General features: G+C 33.8%; 1 protein-coding gene across 1 annotated transcript in view; it reads right to left on the bottom strand.

Annotated features, from left to right (window-relative positions):
- The window catches only part of USH2A (usherin), a 702,892-nt gene that overhangs the window by 637,288 nt on the left and 38,334 nt on the right, over window positions 1-27,270 (bottom strand). The window contains 1 exon segment of the mRNA XM_038586435.1: window positions 23,496-23,628. Within this exon segment, the coding sequence (XP_038442363.1) occupies window positions 23,496-23,628 (133 nt within the window).

The raw sequence follows: 27,270 nt of genomic DNA on the forward strand, positions 1-27,270 counted from the left end.
TTCCTTTAAACCTATAAAACCTCCACTTATATCATAGCCCTACAGACGAATATCAAATTCCTACAGACGAATATATATATTTTGCTAATTCCATAGGATAATTAATAGTCATAGTTATCTCTATAGACATTGCAGATAAGTCAAAGTGAATATCTGCCCAGTCTACTTACTGGCCTAATTTGTGGGTCAAATATTTTTTTTTTACTATTTCTTTTAATTGGGGTATAGTTAAACCCCACACAATGTTAAATTAGTTCCTGGGGTACAACATAATAATTCACCAACTCTATTTGTTATACAATGTTCACCACAAGTGTAGCTCCCATCTGTCACTATAAAATGTATTATAATACCATTGATTCTATTCCCTATGCTGTACTTTTCATCCCTGTGACTTATTCATTCCATAACTCTCCAAATCAAATTTCTCCCTAGTTTATAAACCTATAAATCTATCATGTTATCAGTGCTAAATTTGATTGTCATCTACTTTCGACTGCAATTTCCAGAGCATTTGCATTGCCAAGAGGAAGACTCCCCACCTGTCCTATCATCCCCCTGTTCTGTCTCTAAGGTCCAGAGTATCACTTTGGGTCATCTCCAAACTTAGATTAATGCCTGGTCTAGAAAATCTCCAGTAAATGAGGATAAATTGAAAACCTCCTACTCATAAATTCTGAGTTATTCACATATATCAATGGCATTCTAGCTCAGTCTCAAATTCCATTATCTCCTGAGAATTCTTCTAAGACAAGCCGATTCAAAACCCATTCTGCATTGAATTAGGTGAACTTTCAAGGTGGAGGTAGATGTCAGTCTTAAACCACTTAATATTATTTTATTGATTCATTTAGCAAATATTTATTTCGGATTTAATAGCAGATAAGCCTACAAGAGTGGCAACAGAAAAAGCTAAGAAAATTACCACCTCTAAGTTTTTTTCTTGTGCTTGTAATAATGAGAAAAACTTGATTAAAATGACAAAATTCTAGCTAGAGTTTGATCATGAGAATATGAAAGGGGATGTGATGTACCTTATGGTACCAATTCAATAATTAAGTGGTTTTAAATTAAATTTAGATCAATGGCCAACTTACCAAATGACCATTTCCTCAAATGTGTTTGTTGTTAAACTATACCTTTTTTATTTTGTCTTGATAATACAGTTTTAAAGAATATTTGATCTGTCTTTGCTGTACCTCCTTGGTGGTGACATAGAAGAAACTAGGGCAGAGTTAGGATATATCTGATGAATAAAAGATGCGGAGTAGAATTAGCACACTGAATAGTCTGAGATGTTGATCTCAGAAGCAAGAGGAGATAAATGAGCAAAGAGGGTGACACTTGGCATAAAAAGTGTGTCTGTGTAAATGTGTGCGTGCATGTGTGTATATATATATATGTATTTTATGTATATTTATATTGAAGGATATTTAAGAAAGGATCAAGAATATCTCATATATATTTTTTCATAAGCATAGACATTTTCAATCAATATACTTTAAGTAAAATATATCTAAGGGCTTTTCCCTTCCACTCCTCTGTCTCAGGCTTTCATTTACACTATATCCTGAAGTCCACAGGAAAAAAGGTGGACCATGCAGCCTCATCCTCTGACTTTTCTGTAAGGGGAGTTGCCCCTATCCTATCTGTCCAGAAACAGGTAGCTGAAACAAGTGCAAACTAATTATTTCTTGAAATGGTGTTATGAAGACAAAACAAAAAATACTATAAAACTTCGTAGAAGTTTTTAAATTTTCAACAGTTTGCTTTAAAATGTATAATTTAAAAAAATTAAATTTTAAAAGAAATTTAAAAACATTACAAAATTCCATTGGTGAATTGGCCATCCAGAAAACTTGATAAATTGACCTCTAAGATCTAAAGCTAAGCAAAGTAGGAAATAGCATAAGGAAGGATATGCCTTCCTTGGACATAGGAGGAAAGATGGGAAGAACAGGCATGAATACAGTTAAGTCATTGTGTGCTTTTGTACTTTTTTGTCTGGAGAGTAGGAAAGACAAACACGAAATTACTCTTGGTAAAAATTTTCTTTCTGAGGTATAAATTTTCTTGTCTTTCTAAATGAAGTAAGCTGGATCTACCTCTTGTTTCTTTGCCTTCACGTATTCACACCCAATCCCTATCTCTTAACTCCCTAGCATCCTTTATAACCCATGTTCTAAGTCTACACCCTGAATTTAAAGTGCCCCACTAGTAAGTGCTTTATCTCAAATAACCCAGAAAACACAGATCATAAAAAATTAGAGATAATCATTTGAGATTTTGAAAGGCCTAATACAAATGAAAGCAAAAATGATGAATGTTTTGATTTTGTCAAAACCAGAATCATAGCTTTAGTGTGTCAATGTGGTTTTATTCTTTTATACATTAATTCATTCAACAAGTACTTATTGAGAGCCTATAATGTGCTAAGCACTTTCATGCGTTCCAAAGATATATCAGTTAACAAAATAGGCACAAACAAAAAACTTCATTTTATGGAGCTTGCATTCAAGCATCTAGATGAACATAGTAAGTAAGCAATTTATGTAGTGAACTAGAACATATGATAAATGATATGAAAAATTGGGAAAATTAGACCAGTTTGGAAAGCACAGACTGGATTTTTAATTTGGATAGTATGTTCCAAACAGGCCTCATTGAGAATGTGGTATTGAAGGGGAAAAGGAATGAATCATGCATATATCTAGGGGCAAAATATTCCAGAGAGGAGTCAATGAGAGGACCCTTAAGGCAATATGCTTGGCATGTGAAAGGAACTGCAAGGAGCTAGCTTCCTGGAGCCGAATAAAGAGAGGAGGCTATTGGAAGATTAGGTCAGACAAGTAACTGGCTGGGGGTAATGGGGTTCAAATCATTAAAAACCTTGCAAACCTACTGTGAAGACTTTTATTTTTATTCTGAATGAAATAGAAAGTCACTGGAGGGTTTAGAGTAGAGGTGTGACATGATCTCAGGTTTATTTTAAAGTGTTAAGAATAGAATGTAAGGGAAAATGGTAGAAGTAGTGAGACCAGTTAAGCTATCGTAGCAATCCAAGTGAAAGATGATGGTAGTCAGGCCAAGGTGTAGAAGTGGAGATGTACATTTCAATGATGATAAATTAGAATTGACTTCCTATATTTTAATAATAGTTAAAGGGAGCTCTGCTGCAGACATATAATGAAACATATTTTATCACCTGTAAAATAAAGGGGCTGTGTTTTATGACCTTTAAAAACCATTTTAGTTTTAAATTTTGGAGTTTGAATATAGAACAATCACATTCTCTACTGCAGAATTCATATTTGAAGAAATTTTCCAAACAAAACGTTAGAAAAAGTTCTCTAAAGACCTAGAGTTAGAAATCATCCATTCTATGTAAGAGAACTATGATTTTGATTTCTGGGGAAAATATCATAAAATATTTCAAGAATACTGTCATAAAAATAGATTTTACTCATTTCTTTGCTAGTGGCCAGTTCTTTAACATTAGATATTCATTGGAATAAATATTTCATAAAACGATTCTTCTTTGAAAATATAGCAAAAATAGGTTTAAATAATATAAATGGATCAAAGAAATAGATATGACTCATACCAGAAATATCTCATAGTTTCCTATTCAGAAAGAGATGATGACTGAAAAATGTAGCATATCCACAATATAACAGGAGGCGCAGCAAAATTAGTTAAATGGGTAAACTGTGAGTAAATAATATAATACACAAATCAGGGTAAATACAGGTTTTCAAATAGCCTAAATAAATAAATGTCACATGAATGGGAAAGGAAAAAATATAAACTTCCTCTATTTGTGTGTAACAGGAGTGTATACTTAAAGAATCCCAGTGAATCTACATAAAAGCTATTTGAAGTAATAAAATTTAGAAATTTTATATAAGTTAAACATATAAAAATCAATTCAATTCTTATATACTAGTGCTGAAACACTGAAAATAAAATTTTAAAGTACCATTTATATTACCCACAAAATATTAATTATAAATCAAATGAAACATGCAGTGTATATAGGAAAAAATGCAAGATAATGATGAAAGAAATCACTGAAAGATGTCATTAGAAATGGCAGAATAAGGAAAACTGACAATTCTCTCTGCCATAAAAGCAATAAAAACACTAGCAAAGAGTGTCAAATCAACTTCTCTGGAAATCTAGAAGTTAAATGAAGTTTTTCAACAATTCAGGGAGTAGGACAGCCCGGGGGGCTCGGCAGTTTAGTGCCACCTTCAGCCCGGGGTGTGATCCTGGAGACCCAGGATCGGGTCCCATGTTGGGCTCTCTCTGTGGAGCCTGCTTCTCCCTCTACCTGTGTCTCTACTTTTCTCTCTCTCTCTCTCTCTCTCTCTCATGAATAAGTAAATAAAATCTTCAAAAAAAATTCAGGGAGTATCTTTTTTTTAATGTCTGAATATCAGTAAGAATAGCATGTCTTTGTGGCATTTTAACTCTATTCCCATCCTTGTCTCTGCCATTCAATGGTAACCTTGGAAATAAACGCCTATTATCACAGTGAAAAGCAGCAGCCTAGCAGCCACTGAAGATATTAGAATGACACTGGAGTTCTTACAAAGCCTCAACCTCAGAAAATTGTCACCATTTAATCTGTTTGGCTGTATCTTAGAAAACCCCATGAGCAAGATTTGAACAGACTCAGAGCTTATCCTGAGACAGTCTTTTCTCTGGGGATGTTTGTTGGAAATAATCAGTGGCAACTGCTTAACATTGCAGTTGCCTGAGGCAGTGATAATATTTGGGGAAACAACAAACAAATCAAAAAAGTTAAATGGAAAAGCTGAATTATGACATATCCATAGGGGGCTTTGCAAAGCTTTGAAATATTACTGGAAATCTAGAAGCCCATGCACATTCAAACGGCTATGTGAACACCCAAGTGAGACCTGAGATGGCTCTCCTTGGCCTTCTAGTTCTGCACAAGCAGGAAGTGGTGACTAAAGAAGACAGCTGACTCCCTTACATGTTGGAGGCACACTACAAAACAAATATGAAGCTTTTAGCAAAGACTGAAAAATTTACTCATTTTAGGAATTTAAGAAATTCTCTTTTCAATCACTTAGCTGAACACTAAGTTAATTGAACAGGTATTTCAATGTCACATATGACACTAATACAAGACTTTATGTAATTCATTCAGGAAAGTCACCAAAAAGCAAGCTACAACAAATAGAAACAACAATAAACCTGGAAAATGGAAGACTGATTTCCAGATTTGCTATTTTAATTAAAATGTCCAGTTTTTAACAACAACAAAAAACAAGTGACACATGCTAAAACAACAACAAAAAGAAACTATAATTGATAGGTTGAACACAGTTGGGGGTGGGGAGGAGTAACCACAGAAACATGGCCAACTGTAACCCCATAAAGTAAACTTACTAGACAAAGACTTTAAATCAACTATTTAAAGTATGTTCAAAGAATTAAAGGAAATTATGAGAATGATGTTTCAGCAAATAGAGAATATGAGTAGGGAGAAAAATAAAAATTCACTAGAGGAATTCATCAGCAGAAACAAAGAAGTAGAAGAAAAAATTATGAACATAAAGATAGGTCGACTGAGGTTATCTAGTCTGAGAAAGGGAAAAATAAAATGCAGAAAAATAAACAGAGACTCAGAGATCTGTGGGACACCTTCAAGTGTACTAACATAAGAATAATAGGATTCCCAAAAGAAGAGTTAGAAAAAAGAGGAAAAAAATTTTAAAATAATTAACCTTCCCAAATGTAATGAATACCATTAATCTACACATTTGAGAAACTCTGAAAATGGATAAATTCAAAGAGATCCACACCAGATATATCATTATCAAACTGTTGGAAAACAGAGAAAGTCATGAAAGCAGCAAAAGAGAAATGACTCCTCTGATACAAAGTATATTCAGTAAGATTAACTACATATTTTTTAATATTTATTTATTTTATTTGAGAGAAAGAGAAAACACATGGGGGTAGGGGAAGAGGAAAAGGGAGAGAAATAGGGAGAGAAGCAGACTCCTTGCTGAACACCAAGCCAAACACAAGGCTCAATCCCATGACCCTGAGATCATGACCTGAGCTGAAATCAAGAGTCCAAGCTTAAACCAACCAAGCCACCTAAGTGCCCCAAGATTAACAACATATTTTTAATAAGAAACCATTGGAGGCTAAAAGGCAGTGAGATGACCGATTTAAAACACTAAAAGAAACCATTATTGTCAACTAAATATTTTCTTTCCAGTAAACCTATTCTTCAAAAATGAAGGACATATTAAGACATCCCCAGGTAAAAAAAAAAAAAAAAAAAAAAAAAGAGAGAGAGAGAGAGAGAGAATTGTGACTAGTAGACCTGCTTCATAAAAACTACTAAAGTAAGCTTTTATGCTGAAATAAAAGGACACTAGACAGTAACTCTAATGCACCTGAAGAAATGAAGAATATCTTTTTTTAATAAAGATTTTATTCATTCATTCATTCATTCATGAGAAACACAGAGAGAGGAAGAGAGAGACAGAGATAGGGGAAGCAGGCTCCATGCAAGGAACCCAATGTGGGACTTGATCCCAGGGCTCCAGGATCACTCCCTGAGCTGAAGGCAGACACTCAACCACTGAGCTACTCAGGAGTTCCAATGAAGAGTCCTTTTACAGTAACTACAAAGATAAATATAAAAGAGAAGATAAGTGCATTTTTTCATAATTATTTTTTCTTTTCTTGATTTAAAAACAAACTGCATAAAATAATAATTATAAATCTGTGTTGGGGCACCTGGGCAACTCAGTCAATTAAGTGTCTAACTCTTGATTTCAGCTCAGGTCATAGTCTCAGGATCTTGAGATGGAGCCCTACATCAGGCTCTGTGCTAAGAGTAAAGCCTGTTAAGAGTCTCTCTCTTTCTCTCCTTCTGTCTCTCTGCTTATGCTTTCTCTCTTTTAAAACAAACAAACAAAAACAAATAAATCTGTGTTAAGGGGCATCTAATACCACAATTTGAATGACAATGCAAAGGGGGAGGGAAACAAAACTAAATAGGTACAAAGTTTTTGTCTACTGTTGAAATTAAGTTAGTATTATTAGAACTAGACTGTTATAAGATGTTAAGTGTAATACCCTGGGAAACTACCAACAAGATAATGAATACAGTAAAAGAAATGACAAGGGGGTTAAAATACTACAGTCAAAAATACCGACACAAAAAAAAGCAGTAATGGAGAAACAGAGGAACAAAAAGCCATGTAGAAAACAAATATCTCAACTACCTTATCAATAATTACATTAAATGTAAATGGTGTAATCATCCCCCAGATAAGTAGATATTGGGAGAATAGGGACAAAAACACAATTATGATCCAACTATACGCATTCTATGAGAGACAAACTTGAAGAAACAAATGGATTGAAAGTTAGAAGATAGAAAAAAGACATACCACATAAACTATAACCAAACACATTCTCAATAACCAATGGATTAAAGAATAAATCACACAGAAAAAACTAGAAAATACTTTAAGACAAATGAAAATAAACATATGACATATCACACTTGATGAGTTTCAGATAAAGTGATGCTTAAAGTGAAATACAGCTGTAAATATCTATATTAAAGAAGAACTCAATCAAATCAAAGACCTAATATTCTGCCTTAAGAAACTATAATAAAAGAGAAAACTCCACCCAAAGCAAGCAGAAAGATTATAAAGATTAGAGTAGATATAAGAGAAATAGAAAATAGAAAAACAATAGGAAAAGCCAACAAAATCAAAAGTTTATTCTTTGAAATGATTAGCAAATCTGACAAACATTTAGCTAGACTGACCAAGAAAAAAAAGGAGAGAAGAGTCTGATTACTAAAATCAAGAATGAAAGAAGGAACATTACAACTGACCTCACAGACATGAAAAGGTAATAGGTTTGTAGGTAATCCTATAAACAACTGTATGCTAAAAATTAGATATACTAAACAAATTCCTAGAAAGGTAAAAACTACTGAAACTGACTCAAGAAGAAATAGGCAATCTGAATAGAGTGTTAAGAAGCAAAGAAAATAAATAAGTAATTAAAAAATTATCCACAAAGAAAACCCAGGATCTGATGCCCTCACTAGTGAATTCTTCTAAACATTTAAAGAAGGAATAGCATCAATCCCTCACAACCTGTTCTAAAAAGAGAAGATGAAGAAATACTTCTCAAATCATTCACAGAATGAGCTGACTCTATGATGTCATCTTATTCTGATACCAAAACCAAAAAAGACATCACAAGAAAAGAAAGTTACAAGTCAATATGTTTTATGAACAGAGGCAAAATCTACAATAGATTACTAGTAAACCAAATCCAGCACCACAAATAAAAAGATTATTTACCATAAGGCAGTGAGATTTATACCAGAGATATAAATCTAGTTCAATATATGACTATTAAATAATGCACATTATTGATAGAATAAAGGATAAAAAAAAACAACTGATCCTCTCCATAGATGCAGGAAAAGCATTTACCAAATTCCAATACTATTTCATTATATTTATCAATATCAATGTATTTAAATAATCTCTACAACAATATTATTTCATTATAAAAACAAACTACGAAAGAAGGGAACTTCCTTATCTAATAAAGGGCATTTATTAAAAGCTATAGTTAACATTACATTTAATGGTGAAAAACTCTACAGTCAGGAACAAGACACAGAGTCTTCTTTTGCCACTTGTATTCAACATTGTTCTGGACATACTAGCCAAGGCAATTAAGTAAGAAAAATAAATTTTCCAGAGTAGAAAGGAAAAAGTAAAACAAATGTGTATAAGGAGACAATTTTATAAATTATAAAAAGAGATAAAACCTAACTGCCACCTTAGGAATAAATAATACATGCTTTTATTCATAAAATAAGATATAAATAATGAAACTAAAATAAATAAACCGACCTCAAGTAATTCCTAGAAACAATTTTTGTGCAAAAATCAAGCTGAAAATATACTAAGTCATTCATTTTAACAAAAATGAAGATATTAGCCAATATTATATTACTTAAAGATACTTAAATGCATATTAGTTTGAGTCATTTGAAATAGTTAATATCTAGACATTTTTAACATACAAAAATGGCAATTTTATATGAAGCAACCTTATAATAAAAGCATAAAAACATACATGAGAATGATAAATGTAAATACAGAATAGGAAAGGAGATCTTTAAGAATCTTTAAAAATTGTTTAAATACATTTTGAAATTTCAATGTTATAAATGTCCCTTGCCTGGAAAAATCACTGATGTAAAGAAAATTGGATATTTCTAAGTTATTTTAGAAAGCTAGATGCTACTATAAATGCTAAAGCCAGATAAATGGTAGTAACAACAGGTTAAGTTATAGAGACTGGATCTGTCCCTTGTGAAGCAAAAGTTTTAGAATTAGAACTGGAAGAAGAATAATTGGCATAGATGGCTTTAAATAGAGATATCTACCACACATTAAAAGAATTAAAGATAACTACTGGATATTTTTTTAGAAATAATATCTAGTATGATATCATCATAAGCATCTTCATTTTTGAAAATAACAGGACTTAAAGAATAAGCATTTTGACACTATCAATAGACTCACATATGTAAAAAAAAAAAAAAACCACAAACTCTCAGTGTTTTAGAATAAAAACAAATCTGTGTCCTTTCAACAAATACTTAGATAATCACCTTTCATCATTCCTATCAAGAATTCAAATTGAAAACAAAGGCATGCATGAAGGCATCAGGTTAATTATGTGATCTCTATTTACTTCAGTGTGACACTGAAGAAAACATTATATTCAAAAACAAATCATAAGAATCTAGAACTTCAAAATATGATGGTTCTAGAATAGAGCATCGAAATAGCTTGCTCATTTATTTATTTACTTTTTTTTTAATTCTCGAAATGGTATGGGCCTCATGCCAAAAAACCTAGAATGTGTTTTCTGGTTTTGGTGTTATTGTTAATGTTGTTTTTAGGCATCAACAGCAAAGGATAAGACTGTATTTCCATTGTTTTGGAACTATAAGAAGGAAATAAAGCTCCAGGGATCCCTGGGTGGCGCAGCGGTTTGGCGCCTGCCTTTGGCCCAGGGCGTGATCCTGGAGACCCGGGATCGAATCCCATGTCGGGCTCCCGGTGCATGGAGCCTGCTTCTCCCTCTGCCTGTGTCTCTGGCTCTCTCTCTCTTTCTCTCTGTATGACTATCATAAATAAATAAAAAAAAAATTAAAAAAAAAAAAAAAAGAAATAAAGCTCCAAATGAAACTACTACTGCAAACAAAAATTACAAAAAACCACAAGCATTCAATGTACAGTCATATACAATTAATACAGGTATTATTATACAAATGCACAATACATGTACTATTATAAAATTTCTTGAATTAAGAAAATTTGAAAATTTACCTCCAGAATCATTATTTAAATCAGTAAAAAAGAAGTTGTTATCCTGAAGAATCAACAGATGGCCATAAAATATTTTTTTTAATTTTTTTTTTATTTATGATAGTCATACAGAGAGAGAGAGAGAGGCAGAGACATAGGCAGAGGGAGAAGCAGGCTCCATGCACCGGGAGCCCGACGTGGGATTCGATCCTGGGTCTCCAGGATCGCGCCCTGGGCCAAAGGCAGGTGCCAAACCGCTGCACCACCCAGGGATCCCAAAATATTTAAAAGTAGTAAACAACCACCAGAAAACAGAAGCTTATGTTATGCTCATTTCATCCAATTACTTTCCTTCTCTTCAGAACCAGCTTTCTCCAATATCAACATTCAAAGCCTCCTTTTCCTTACCACTCAGTTTCATTATAAATGATCTACATTCCCTTTTCTCAATCCCTAGACCAAAAGTACCCTCTTGATAGCCACCGTAGGTGTGATATTCAGTTTTAAAACTTCTTCTCCTTAATATTTCGCTGTTTAATATTATTGAAGAACACCTTGAAATGTTCTTCACTTGTCTTCTAATATCATAACCCTTATAGACTACATCTGCACTCAACTGCCTCTCTTATTTATCCCCATCCTCCAACCTTCTATCTGTAGTTCTTTTTTTTTTTTTTTTACATTTCACTCCTTCAAGAATTTTGTCTGCTTCTAGAACTTCAAAAATAACCTCTATATGGAATATTCTTACCTCTGTATCATTAACCTCTATAAGGAATATTCTTACCTCTGTATCATTAGCCTAAATCAATCCTCAAATCCATTCTCCTGTTTCAAATGACCTTATGTCATTTCTACTTGAATGTTCCCTTTCTATCTCAAATAATCATTCCCCTAAGCTTAGTCCCTATGCTCTCCCTTCTCTCATCTCCTTCCCTCCATTAACCTTTACCTCTTTTTCTTCTTCTCCCTTCCTCCTCCCCACCTCACAAATGCACCCATGTACACATAAAGTTCTTTTATCCCCAATATTTCTTTTTATGATATACCTTGGACTCCTCCTTTAACTGCAGTGTCTGCTCAACTACTACTTTGCAATATTTTCCATTCTAATAAACAAAGCAAGCTCATTAGATATCACTTTTGGAACACTACCAAAGAGGTAAGGCTTACAGACAACTTAAGCTGTACCCATACATTCCACCCATTAGATCCTCCTACTTCATTCATTTATTAAGCAAACAGCAAATATTTATTGAATGCTATCATGTGACAGGCAATCTTCTAGGCTCTTACCATGTTCACATTAGTGGACAATGTAAACAAAAAAAAAAATCCCTGTCTTCACAGAATTTACATTCTTGAGGACAAACTATACATACACAACAAAAATAATAAGTAACTCATATAATATGTTAAAGTAGTAAATGCATGGGGGGAATAAAAGAGCAGTATAATGAGGGCCAAAAGTGGGAAACTGGTACTTGCAATTTTAAACAGAGTAGTAGAGAAGATTTCATGCAGAAGGTGATATGTGAGCAGACCCAAATAAGAGAGGGAGTCAGCCCTGTAGATACCAGGAGGTAAAGACTTCCAAACTAAAGGAATAGTGAATACTGCAAAAACCCTAAGACAGAAGTGTGCTTCACACATTTAAGTAACAGCAACAAGGCCAGTTTGGGTAAGACAAAGGAAACTAAAGAAATGATAGTAATAGTAAAGCCAAAGAAGTAAATGCAGTCAGATCATATAGGTCTTACAGGCCATTTAAAAAAAATGGTGGCTTTCAGTCTGGTGAGGTAGGAAAATAACAGAGCATTTTAAACAGAGAGGTAATGTGATCTGACTCATGTGTAATAGAACAACCCTGGCTACTGTGCTGAGAAGAAAGTGGAGGGCCAAGGTAGAAGCAGTTAAAATACTTTGCAATAATCTAGGCAAAAGCAGTAACTGTGTCCTGGACTTGGATGATTCTAGTGGAGGTGATAAGAAGGAATCAAAATCTGGACATATTTTGAAGGTAACAACAGGACTCTTCTGACACATATGTCAAATGTGAGAAGAATTGGCAAGGATGACTCTAATCTTTTGTTCTGAGTCAGGGAAAAAATGAAATTGTCCTTACCTAAGAGAGGGAGGATTATGGAAGAAACAATGTGTGGGTCAACGTGAGAGATCTAAAACATCAGAAGCCTGGTTTCAGAAAAAAAAAATAAATTTGAGATATAAATTAAGCATCTAAATGGAGATTTTAGATAGCCTGATGTAGCAGTCAAGAACCTAGGAAAGAGCTGAGGGAAGGACGGAAGGTAGATTTCAATTTAGAATTTAAGCCATTTAGATGGTATTTTAAAACTGCGAATCTGGAGGTAATGCTTAAGAGAATGTATGTATATAGACTTGGGAAGAGAGCCAAGGTGTGAGGCCTGGGATACCAATATTAAGAAGTCAATTGGATAAAGGAGAAGCAGGAAGTCAAACTGAGAAGTAGCAATTAGGAATTCAGAGGCAAGCCAGGAGACAATGCAGTCTTAGATGCTGAGTGAAGAAAATATAACAAGGAAGGAGTGATCTCAACTCATTGAATGATGTTGATGGGCCAAACAGGATAAAGATGTGAAATTAACTATTAGTTTATGATGTGAAGGTCAGTAGAGATTTGACAGGTATAGTTTATAGTGGTGAGCTAAAGCCTGACTGTAGACAGCTGAACTAGAAAAGAATTAAAGACAGATCTCATTCACAAAATCTTGAGTTTTGCTTAAAAAAGAGAAGAAACAAAACAGTGTCTGGTGGAGGAAGTGAGAGTCAAGAAAAAAAAATTAATGGAAGAATAACCACATATCTGTATGCCCTTAAAATATTCCATTAATACTAGAAAAGTTCCAAAATAGTAGCAAATATAAGAATAATCTGGAAATGTTGAGAAAATTATCTAGATAAGATCTAGATTATATGACACAGGTGAGTAAATATAGCAGTGGAATTTATAGAAGTTTTTTATGACTTATTTTAATTTCATAGTGAAGTGGAAGGTAATAGTCAGCTAAGAGTCAAAATAAGAAGTACAGTTAAGGAAAGAACAAAATGTGTACAGAGTTATCATAAGACAAGGAAAGTAAATATATAAAGGAAATATGGAATGATTCTAAGGCAGCATCAGGGGTACATATGAGATTTATGGTCATAAATGTTAGGTGAGACAAGTCATTCTGATTGGGTATATTTACAGTGGCATTGCCACAATAACACTAGTAAATAAGGGGAAAAAAAGGCAGAGGAGCTAAGGTTGTGTGTGAGGAAGTGATTTTAATATTTGACCATGAAACTTAAACTTAGTAAGATCAAAGGAATGATGGACCCTGGAAAGTTGTTTAGGTCAATTGATTAAAGATCCCCAATGTATTGAAGGATTACTGGGTTCAGGGCAGTGGGTGCAAACTGATAAATACTAACATATATCTGACAGAAAAAGGAAATGCAAGAAGTTTATATGATAAAATACAAAGTGATTAAAAGATTGCTTCTGGACAAAGGAAGCTCTATGAGGCACTGACATGAAAGTATGGATGTTGCTCCGTATAAGCCACATGGTTGCTAGTGAGATGCATCTCTGCATCTACTACTGCAATGCAATCTGCTACATTTATAACAACAACAACAACAAAAATGTGAGGAATCCTCAACATCTTTCAGCTTTAAATACTGGCATATTTCATTGAAGAGAATTCAGGCAAACCAAAGAAAACAGATGTAAAATTAAAAAAGCCAGAGGTTAAGTTAGGGCCCATAAAGGCCAAAAAAACTGCAGAAAAAAGTTAAAAGTGATAACTACAAATTCAATGCCTAAATCCCACCCAAATAATCCTTGAGGCTAAGTAATGGGTAGCTTCTTTGTCCAGAGAGCCAGAGACCAGCCCTAGCTGAGAGAGCCTAGCAGACAGCAGAGGTAAAGTGGAGAGTTATACAAAGAAAGAAAAGAGCCACATATGAGATGTTACAATAATGGCTAGACTTCAACTTTGGATCAAGACCTAGAAATTTGCAAGGGACCATCACTTTGCTATCAACCCAACAACCAAAATATGCCCAATAAGCTATGAAATCATGTTTCAAGCCATTAGAAAGTAGAGGGCAGAAAGAAATCTAAATCAATTAAAGTCTACAAAGTAACAAGATTTTCACAGGAGAGATGGGACCCAGGACTGCTTGTCTCCCTAAGAGAAAGCGAGAGGTGAGAGAGTCAGCCATACTTGGCTGGATCGACAGCTTAGAATTCCAAAGAGCCCAACTACAACTGTGAGTCTGCACCCAACCTGATTCTATCCTCAAACACCTGGAACCAGTGGTGGATGACATAATATTGAAATTGTAATAAAGTCCACATTCAGATCAACTTCAAATCAGTTTCAGGCTGTTCTTCCCCAACTAATTTTCCTCCAACACACGCATTCTCTCTCTCTCTCTCTCTACCTGAGAAAACCAGCAGTGCTGTTTTCTCTAAAGGTAAATATTTTTCACTGTATTTCCAGACCTATATGCAAAATGTCTAGCACACAACAAAAATATTTTCAGACACATGAAGAAAATGTGGCCCATTGATTGTTTAGAGAGAAAACCATCAATAGGGGGGTGATGCAGACATGGTCCAGACACTGGAATTATCAAAAAAGGATTTGAAAATACCTAAGACAAAATTACTAAAAGATCTAGTGAAGTGGAGGCTGACAACATGTATGACTAGATGGAGGAAACTTGCACAGAGAGATAGCATCTGCAAAAAAGTAGCCAAATAGGAATGCTAGAAATGAAAATTATGATAATAAAAGTGAAGAATTTTCTACATAGGCTTAACAGCAATCTAGATAAAAAATAAAAATGATCAGTGCATTTCAAGACAGGGCAACAGATGTATGCAAAGAGAAACACCAAGACTAAAGAGTAGGGAAAACAAAAACAAATAAACAAACAAAAATGCTCTGGATCTGTGGAATGATATCCAGTGCTCTGAAATAAATGTATTTGAAGTCCAAGAGGAAAAGGAGAAAGAAGATGCAAAAAAGGAAAGAAAAGTTTAAGAGGTAATTATCAAGAACTTTCAAAAGTAATGAAAATATTATTTTACACATCCAGGAATCTGATCAAACCTCATCCGGGGTAAATGTAATAAAAACTACATATAAGCACAACTTAGTCAAAGTGTTAATATCAAAGAGAAAATCTTAAGAGCAGCAAGAGAAAAACAACATACCACATACAAGGAAACATTGAGAGGAATCATGGCTGATTTCTCACCAGAAAAAAAATGAAGCCTAAAAGGCAGTAAGTCAAAATTCTTTAAAGTGTTGAAGAAAATAAGAATTCTACATCTAGTGAAAATATCCTTCAAAACAGAGATAAATTAAAGACATTTTCACAAAAGTTGAGTTTATTTCCCTCCAACTAAATTATGAACAATGGAAAAGGAAGCTCTTCAGGGTGAGGAAAAATAACAGCAGGTAGAACACAGGGTTTGCAGGAAACAAAGAAGCATATCAGAGAGGGCTAATCTTTAAAGAGAAAAAGATATTATTTCATGGGGTTTACCTACACAAAATATGGCACTTTCAAACATCTAGCACATCATTACTCTAAATTTAACATTTTATCCCTCCTCACCCCAGGAAAATTTTGACTCTGAGCCCAAAAATTAAATCTTGTTAATGACATCATTTAAAAATACTGAAGTTTCACAAAATCAGTAAACTTGATGCCTGAATTAACAATATTATCTTTAATATTTATGACAGTAACATTTTATACAGTACCTAACATGAACCAAGTAAATAGTATTTGTAAGTTTTACAAGTACCTTGAAAACTATGTACACACACGACAAATTAGAAAAATTAGGAAGACAAATCAGGAAATTGGATTGGGAATTAAAATTCTTTGCCAAAGTCACTTGGCTTTTAAGAAGCAGAGCTGGGATTCAGACCCAAATTTGATTCTAAATCTCATGCTTCTTAGGCACTAATTATTACAGCAATAATAATTTGTATGTAAAATAACTAAATGTCTGGATGTCTGGTGTAGATTTCTGGTTTGTTGACCCATTTTCAATTTAGAGTGTATTATATCGCACACTCTTGCTTTTTCGTGTAATTACACATCATGACTCTATTGTCATGTCTCTACAAATAGACATATTTCCTTTCTCTTAGTTGTGCATACTTTCCCATTGTAGGTATAACCTGAAATTTGTTTAATCCACTCCCTTTTGAAATTTTTAATTCATTCCAGTTATTTGCTACTTGAATTCTGCAGTGAGCACTTCTGAGTACATATTTAGGGCCTTCACTACTTATATTCTTGAGATATATCCTGGAAGTACAATTCTTGGATGAAATAGTGTTCACATTTCTACTTTTCATAGTTTGCCAGATTATCCTAAACTCTTTCCACACTAATTTCACTTTTTTATTCCTTGCCAAACTAAATACAAAATAATAGGCATTGTTTGATTTTTAAATTCCATTTATTAGGCAGTTGTTTTCAGTATTTTCCTTTTGTGATTCTGGCCATGGCATCATGCAAATAAAACTCTTCAGTATGCCAGGATTGTAGAAACATTTGCCGTCATTTTCCTCTACTACTTCATGATTATATACTTTACTCTTAAATTTTAATTCATGGCAGTATTTATTTAATATGTTTGTAAGGCATATACTGAACTTATCATTTAATTTTTGTAACATTGTTAGCCAACTGTCCTGATTTATTGTTAGATATCTTCTCTAGGACAATCTGAAATACTGCCTAATCTTTAATCAAACTCCTCTTTACCTATATGTACCTTGTTTCTATACTACCTTTCCATTCCATTAGCCTGTCTTAATCAATGTCTATACTTTTCTATTTTTTTTAATCTAACTCCAAAAAAAAAAAAATTCTCCCAGAAAAACTTTATCATAATCTCAACTATAAGGAAAATGTTCGATGTTTCAATATTTTCCTCTCCTATCCTCTACACTTAGCTGAGATTACACATGTTTACCTATGGGATGCCAGCAGAAGTTAAAAGTAGCATTCAACTAAAGAATAAAAATCAAGCAGGTTACTTAAAACACAATACACAGTAGAAAACATGGAAGGAAAGGAAGTTGGAGTTAGCTTTATTTTTTTTCATCTATAAATTAGATTTTATTTTATTATTATTTTTTGTATATATATTTTTATTGGAGTTCGAGTTGCCAACATACAGTATCACACCCAATGCTCATCCCATCAAGTGCCCCCCTCAGTGCCAGTCACCAGTCACCCCATCCCCCCATCCACCTCTCCTTGAACCCTCTTGCACTGTTGGTGGGAATGTGATCTGGTACAGCCACTCTGGAAAACTGTATAGAGGTTCCTCAAAGAGTTAAATATAGAGCTATCCTATGACCCAGCAATTGCACTGCTGGGGATTTACCCCAAAGATGCAGATGCAGTGAAAAGCCGAGACACCTGCACCTCAATGTTTATAGCAGCCATGTCAACAATAGCCAAGCTGTGGAAGGAGCCTCGGTGTCTATCGAAAGATGAATGGATAAAGAAGATGTGGTCTATACATACAATAGAGTTCGCTTTAGATGATTATTCTTTTCTTCCCTGTGTATTCACTTTCACAGATAAACAACAAATCTTTATTGATTCTTTAATATCCAATTACTTTCCTAAGAAAGTGCTTCATACTTTTAAATACATAATATAGGGAAATTAGAACTCTGTTGATAAATGAGTTCAGAAGTCGCCCTGAAAAGGTTTGATTCACACAATTTTATATTTTTAAAGCCAAAATTTGGGGGTCTGTTATAGTTTATAACCACAGTGAAATTAGAGACTTATAATTACATGCCTACTGCCATAACTCATCTAAATGTTATGCCCAACTGGAGGCATTTAAATAAACCCACTCTGGAAGAAAGTACTCGAAGAAGGAACTGACTGACACATATTGGTTGATAGAGATGGTCTAAGGTGTTTATATCTGTATATTAAAAAATCAGCCAGACCAAATCAGATTATCTCATTAGCATACCTATGTTATATTTATACATATTTCATTAATATGTATACAGAGGTCAGTGAAAAGCTTCCATGTGGTCATTGATTAATTTCCTAGAGGAGGCAAAGATAAGTCCTGCAGCAATAGAAAGTGTCATTGACAGCATATTTTTTTGCATATTTCTTTTATTGGAGTTCGACTTGCCAAAATATAGTATAACACCCAGTGCTCATCCTGTCAGGCAGCATATTTTTCTAGGAAGTTATGGTAGTTAGAGATGAGACACTACCTCCCCCCCGCACACACACACACACATACACAAAATACAGCTCTGTAGCAAGCCAACCCTCATTTGAAAAGTTGTTGCTTCCTGGGTACAGAAACAGGGAAACAACTTAAACCCAACCAGAGAAAGAGAGGAAAGACATCTTGATCTCCTATAGGCCTTCATTTGATATGCTTGGGTTTGAGGCAGTGTCTGTTCCAAAGCAGAGACAGCCGGCCGGGCACTGCATGAGAGCACCCTTAATTCAGCTCACAGTAATCTCCTGCACAATTACCTCTCCTGAATGAAACCATCTTGGATATGGACAAAAGTATGGAGGACAGTGACTTAATTTTTTGATTAAAAAAAAGGAGCAAGCGAGAGAAAGAAAATGATTTATAATAAGTCCATGGGAACATTCTGTACCTATCTCTTTTCTGATTAGAGAGGTGGCATGGAGCCTGGCTCATTAGGCAGAAGTAATGAGCCAGTCTATATGCCATCTCTAATTAGAGAAAAGATACAGTAGGTACAACTGTACCTATAAATTGATAGAATAAAGACAAAAAATTATTTTAAAATACCCTTTCTCTTGTAGCACTCTGATGCCCAAATCTTAAGGGGAAAAGTGTAATAAAAACTAATAACAAATAAAATAACATTTGAAATAAACCCTTTTCCAGTGATACATTTTCTAAACAGAAGTTAAACTATTTTTACATAGTTTAAAAACAAATAATCATACTCAGGCCACACAGTCCTTTTGAAGCATTCATTCAACATTTAGTGTACTGAAGAAGAATAAAAGCAAGTCATTTAAACCCCACAGTGCATAGCGGACTAATTTATAGCACTATCGAATACTTTGAGCAACATTTGGTGCAATAAAACACTTTTAGAAGTACTAATGGGGATTAAATATTGAAATAAGGCTCACAAGATTTAATGTTTTATTAAGAAATCCTGCATACAGAATGCTTTATAAAATTCTCCAATACACTAATTACTCAAACCCAGTTTCTAAATATATAGTTACCTTCAATTACTTCTTCACGTGAGTGTAGTTTGATCGAGAAGCATATACAAATTAGTGTTATGTCTAGACATTTTGTCTTCTGATCTCTCAACAATTCTACAGAAAGATATTGTTACCTCAACTTATAAGAAAATAGATCTTAAAAGAGGTTAATAATAGTTGCCACTCACCGAACATTTACTATATGACAAGCAACATATTACACCCACATATGATCTCATATAATTCTTATTATATTCTTATGAATTATTTATTAAAACATCATTTCATAGATTTGAAGCTTGAGATTTACAAAGGATACATATATCGTCATTAAAGGCACACAACTGGATTAGATTCAAATCTAAGTTTTCTGACACCAGAGCTAGGAAATTTAACCACAGAATTTTAGAATATATTCTGAATATCAAAAAATACACATCTTTTTTTCTATAAACTAGATCATGTCTAGATAGCTCAAGCCATAGGGGAACAGAAATTGAAATTTTATGTTACCTCAAAATTAATAGCACCTATAAAAGCTACATGACAACTCCAAAGCCATGACCATTTATGCATTCATTGAAAGTATTTGAAAAAATAGAATGTTTACTGTATACAACTGACAGGATTGTGTAACTATTAGAATTAAAATTTAGCAAACTCACTGACCTTAATTAAGATCAATATAAAAATTGATGGTATTTCTGTATAACAGAAACAAAAATAAAAACGAAGTTCCAAAACAAGGCTAAGTATAATCACTCAAAAAAAGAACCAACAAACACATAGAACTAAGTCTTAAAAATGAGTGTGACTTCTGGACAGAAAATTAACAACATTACTGGGAGAAGTTAAGAGATACATTATATTCATGAATTGGAAGATCTGATATCACACCCATTGCTCATTTTCCCAAAATTGAGTTAATGACTTAAATCCCAGCAAAACTTTTGTGAAAATTGTAAAACTGCTTCTAAAATTCATATAAGAGCCAAGACAATAATGAAAGGAAAAAAGTTGGAAAATTAAATACTTCCAGATTTTAATATTTTTACAAAATTTAATATTTTACAAAATTACAATTATGAAAACTCAATATTTTGACTCAAGTATTAGCAAACAAATCATTGGAACAAAACAGAGAGGTCAGTAACAGACCCATCTTCATATATACAGGTTTATGATTTGTGACAGTTACCACTCATACAGGGTAGTGAAGAAATTATCTGTTTAATGAAAATTGTTCTATGTCAATTCAATATTCAGGTGAGAAATAAAAAATAAATCTTGACCCTTAAACCTCATAACACACCCAAAAATAAATTCAGATAAAAAACAGACCTAACTTTAGAGGTAAAATAATAACATTTCTAAATAAAATATAGAAAGAATAACTCCATGATATCAGGGTTTGAAAAGACTTGCTTAACAGGATGTGAAAAGTACTAAGTATAAAAAAAATTAGCAAATTGGACTTCAGTGAAATTAAGAACTTCTGTTGATCAAAGGTCCCATTGCATTTCGAACAACCACAATGTGCCAGATTCTGGAAAAATGCTAATACCTTTCATACATAGCCTTGTTTGATCCTTACAATGAAACTGTAATGTCATCATCATCATTTTAAATTTGGAGTAACTAAAAGAATACAAGAACACTAATTCAAAAGGAAACATGCACCCCTATGTTTAAGCAGCATTATTTACAATAGCCAATATATGAAAGCAACACAAGTGTCCATTGATCAATGAATGGATAAAGAAGATGTGATATATATAATATATATATATATGTATATATTATATATATATATATTAGGGTGGGAATTCTATATATATATATAGAGAGAGATGATAGATGTGAGATTATACATACATACATACATATACAACATACATATACACAAAATAGAAGACTTTTTAGCCATAAAAAAGAATGAAATCTTGCTATTTGCAATGATGTGGATGGAGCTATAGAATGCCATGCTAAGCAAAATGTATCAACCAGAAAAAGAAAAAATACCCTATTATTTCATTCATGTGGAATTTAAGAAACAAAACAAATAAGCAAAGGTAAGAAAAAAATAAGAGAGGAAGAGACAAATTAAGTAAACTCTTAATTATAGAGAACAAACTGATAGTTACCAGAGGGGAGGGCGTGGGGGGATGAGTTAAGTAGGTGATATGGATTAAGGAGTTAAGGAGCGTACTTATGATGAGCACCCAGTGATGTATGAAAGTGTTGAAGCACTGTATTGTATACCTGAAATTAATATGACGCTTTACGTTAACTAACTAGAATTAAACTAAAAACTTAAAAAATACATAAATTAAATAAATTTGAGGTTACTATATTTTAGAGTCATTGAAAAGTTGTTCCAAGTCCCATGGCTAGTGAGTGGAGATATGGGACTTGAATTCAAGCAGACCAAAGTGTGAGGTCTTAAGGAACTTTACAGACAATTGATCAAATGCATATGTAGGTACGCATATGTGTGTATATACTAGACAGAGATATAGAAACAGAAGTATATAATATTGACATATATAGTGATTTCTAGCAAATAACTGCTAATAATATTGGAATATTAGGAATAATCTAAATGCTCATCAATAGGAACTTGTTTTAAAGTTCTTGTTACAGCTACCCAATTGTGCACAATGCAGCCATTTTAAATGAGAAGGCATATTAACATGGAATGTTGTCCATAACATTTGGAGGGGAAGTATTTATTTTTAGAGGGCTCAGAGAAAGCATATGTATTATAATTTCATTTTTGGAAAATTATATTTATAACCACATCTCCAGTGATATGTAACAAAATACTGGAAGGGTATAAAAAAGTTAACTGTATCTATGAAGGTAGAAAAATGTAAAATATTTCCTATTTCATAGAGTTCTGTATTGTGTCTAATAGTTCCGTTTTTAAAGTGTAGGCAGTTTACAGATAATTGTGTTAATTATTTCGAGATAATTCTAAATTCAATTTCTGTTTTTATTCAGGATGTGGTGTATAATATCTTTGAAACCTATATGACCTGATTTCAGCGTGGGAAGATATGAACACCATAAATCCAGGTTATTATTGTTGAATATTATTTTTCAGTCCCTAATATTTTAAATTCTACTTTAAAAATCCAAACAAAAATATTGAGAAAATATAGTTTATGATATTGTTCTTATTTTGAAAATCTATCTTAATAGGTTACAGTTTAATTTTAAAGGATCCCTACTATAGCAGTTTGAATAGTGACCTCCAAAATGTATGTCCACTGGTACCTGGGACTGTGATCTTATTTGGAAATAGGGTCTTTGCATATGTAATGAAGGATCTGGAAGGAAAGCATATAGGATCCAGGTGTGCTTTATAGCTAACCACAGGGCTTCTCAAAAGAGAAGAGAAGGGAAGGGGACACAGAAGAGAAGGTCATGTGAACATGGAGGCGAAGATTGGGTCTGTGCTGCTACAAGCCACGGGACACTACGGATAGCCAGAAACCACCAGAAAAAGAGGCATACAACTGATTAGAACCTCCAGAAAAAAAATCAACATTGCCAATCCTTGATTTAAGATTTGTAGGCTCCAGAACTGTGGTAAGAGGATAAATTTCTACTTTATTAAGCTTCTACCCAGTTGCTGCTAATTTGTGGCAACAGTCCTAGAAAACAAATAAACCTAGATATTTTAATATATTATTTTTGACACTTTCTTTAGCAATAATGAAATTGGATAAAATAAAACATTCTCTGAAGCCAGAACCTTACCATTTAAACTCTGTCCTATTTGTGTAGTACCAGAGGCAAAATCTATTATTGAACCACTTAGAGTTCTTGCATCAAATGCTGTATTATCTTCCTCCAAACCATTGATGAAGAAACTGATTTTTGTCTGATGCACCTGCAAGAAATTATCACCATTATTATTTTAATTGCGTGAACTTGTATTTTATAATAACTACATTTCAGCAGTCTCTTTCAAGTGAACTCCCTGCTTCACTACTTTCTTCAGTTGGAAAGACTGAAAACAACTTATCTTCATGGTTCAATGATATATCTGTGTGTTTACACACCTAGATATAAACCTACATTTTATAGTTTTGTGCTGTGATATTATCTACCAGGGTATTCACAGGTTTACATAATTATTTGTCCCTTATATTTAAGCAGCTCTGACTGCCATGCCTTCATAACATTTTTGAGAATATTCTGTTCCTTTAGACACTGATTTAATTTGTTATAACCATATTTGGAAATAAACAGAAATGAATACAGAAGGTAGAAATATTCAAAACTCAATATACCATAAATGTATAACACATGGATACAATTCAATTTAAGTTACTAATACAAAATACTTCTTGTAAATATTTCCTTTATTAGTGTTGGTACCATAGTTGGTGATTTTCATCTGTACTTCTCCAATATGGAATATAAAAATCTGACAATAATATTCTAGGCTAATTAATTAAACAACTTAACAACACTCTACATCAGGGATCAACAAACTTTTTCTGTAAACAGGCAGAAAATAAGTATTGTTTATCTGCAAGCCAAGTGATTTGATTTTGTGGTACAAATGGTCCAGGTCACAACTGTTCAACTCTCTTATTAACAGGAAAGCAGCCTAAGACAAGACATACATGAACAAGCAAGGATGCGTTCCAGTGAAATTTTATTAAAACATTTGACCAACCAGATCTGTTCCATGAGTTGTGGCTAGATGACCCCTCAATTATACTATAATTGTGGAATTATGAAGTTATGAAGTTTTGTGTGCAGTGATACCTGAATAGCCAATTCAAACTCTTATGCAGACTACTTCGTGAATGGTATCTGTACAAACTCTTCAATGATTGCATATGTTTCTGAATAAACTGATCAGCTGTTGGACATCAACTTTACTCTCTACAGTCCTGTTCAAGTGCTTTTAACTTGAATGTAAAAGGAATTATTGGGCAGCCTGGGTGGCCCAGTGGTTTAGCGCCACCTTCGGCCCAGGGTGGGATCCTGGAGACCGGAGATCAAGTGCCATGTTGGGCTCTCTGCATGGATCCTGCTTCTCCTTCTTCCTGTGCCTCGGCCCCCCTCTCTCTCTCTCTCTCATGAATAAATAAAATCTTAAAAAAAAAAAAAGGACTCTTTGGTGCTCTAGCAAAGGGGCTGAAAAGGCAAACAAAAAATGAGGTGGGACTGGGAATAGGGAAAAGAGAGAAAGAATGTGTGGCAGTCGAGAGGCTAGATGCTAACATTTTAATTAAAAATAAATCATGGTATTCAAAATGCTATTCTATTAAAACTTCCTCACAATAATTGATGAAATAAATCATTCTCCAACATCTTTAGATCATTATGTGAGTGAGTGAGTGTCTCAAGAACACGGTTCAATAGCCCTCTCTCTCCAAAAAAACAAACAAACAAACAAACCAATCAACCGGTCTTGGGAGTTAACAACATAATTACTTGGTAATATTAATTCTTCCAAAAGTTACTCAATATTGCTTTTCTCCATACCATCCGATCTGCTTTTTTATTAAAACCACATACTTCTTTAAATCTACTGACCCCGTGTTATATTTGACTTAATTATAAAACAAAGCCTTGACATAAAGACCTAAGATCACACAGCAACTCCTTGTGAGCCTGCACATATACCTCTTGGCCGGGTAGTAGGGCTGCATTTTTTTTTTTTTTTGCATCCCATTTTTTACAGCCTGTTACTGTCATTTGCTGTTTGACTGTTATCATTATAAAAGATACAGGCTTTTCTACTTTGTTATTTGTAGCATTATCTCATGTTTTACAACATCTTTGTGCAACATGCAGGCACATGAAATATAACTAGTGAAAAGTTCTCGATGGTATTAATGCATAAAAAAGAATGTGGTTCCATCTCTACTGTCTTTACCCAGCCAAAAGCTGATGAACAGCCAATTTTCCTTTATCACATTAGCACAGCCATGAGGGAAACACATTTGTTCTAGTCAGCTACACTAAAGATACTATTACCAATCTAACATATACATGTTTTATATCAGCAGTATTCTCAGAGCATGAGAGAGCCAACAATATATTAACACTAGCATGACAGTTTATTTAAGAAAAGAAAATTGTCTCTGTAGAGGGACAGAAGTTAGAAATGTATGGCTAAAGCTCAGTGTCACTGGTCTAATAAAGGTAATAATTCTTAGGCTTTCTTTATAGCAGGTAACACTCCTGTGACAGATCCGTCATATCATTCAAATAAAAATGTTGTCTTTTACAAGTTTAAGTGCACCTTTATTTTGAGTCAGATAGAAAGCATGTTTTTGATTTTCTATATTCACTGTATTATATCTGTAGTCAAGAGTTCAGGACCTTCTTTTTTCTTCTTTTTTTTTTTCCTTTCTTTTTTTTTCTTTTTTTATCAACTCATCACATATTTGCTTAGTAGAAGGATTCAGTGTCACTCGCAGTGAAGTCCAGAAGGATGTTTTCACTTTGTTGGTACTTACGAAATGATTAATGATGATCTCGAGCTACTCTCTTCTGTGGTCCCCTCCCCTATCAACCACCTTTCTATAAATGAGATTAAATCTTCTTTGGTGTTCTGCACCATGTTTTATATTCCAAGATTCTCTTAACTATTTTGCAATTCTGGTCGAGGGCCCCATCACACTGGAACCTTCGTGAAGACGAAGGTAGCTCTTTGCAATAGCTCATTCTGATGAGCCCCTTGCCAGTTATCTAGAGGAATAGGAATGCACGTGGTGGAATTTCTGATTTGTGAAAAGAAAGCCTTTGGCTCAAGTAAACTTCCCACCTATCTCATTTTCCACCCCTTGAGGATTAGAGGAGTTTGTATATGTTTATTGGTGTGGCTTAAAGGAACAGGTTGGCAAAACCAGTGGCAGCTGTAGAGAAGCATTAAATCCCCTCCTACCGAGGCTCAAAAACTACATTTGAAAGAAGATATAGGGGAGCAGGTCATACTTGACCTTCCATTCTTTAGGGGTTTTATATTTCACTTTGAAGATTTTTTTTTTTTTTTGGTCAAAATTGTGTCCCTGTGGTAGTCTGTACTCATTCCTTTGAGCACAAGACTGTATTAGTTGTTTTTTGATGTCGTTGTTGTTTTTTAAGTAGCATTCCTGACCATTTTCATTCCTGACTAGATGGGGCTATAATTCAATATTCCAGAAAGTCACACAATAGCTGAGAAGCTACTGAGAAAAAAAATACACTCAGGACCACCTAAACTAGAGTATCATCACTGTCAATCAGCTGTTCCACTGAAATGCCAAATCTTTATTGCTTTTCTGCTCCTGCTGAGGACCAACCGCCAAAAGAAAGTTCTGACTCGTGCTAGGAAATACGCAGGATACCTGTGCTAATTTCCTCACCAGAGAAATCATTTTCTTGTCGCCTATATTCTTCTAATTTCAATTTAATTCAATAAAGCATGAGCCCAGTACTCACACTGCCCCTATAAATTATACCCCCAAAATAAGGTCATAATCCTTTCCCCCATGGAGCTTGTATGTATGAATGATTTTAATATAGT

Source organism: Canis lupus, chromosome 38 (genome assembly GCF_011100685.1).
Source record: "Canis lupus familiaris isolate Mischka breed German Shepherd chromosome 38, alternate assembly UU_Cfam_GSD_1.0, whole genome shotgun sequence".
NCBI lineage: Eukaryota > Metazoa > Chordata > Mammalia > Carnivora > Canidae > Canis > Canis lupus.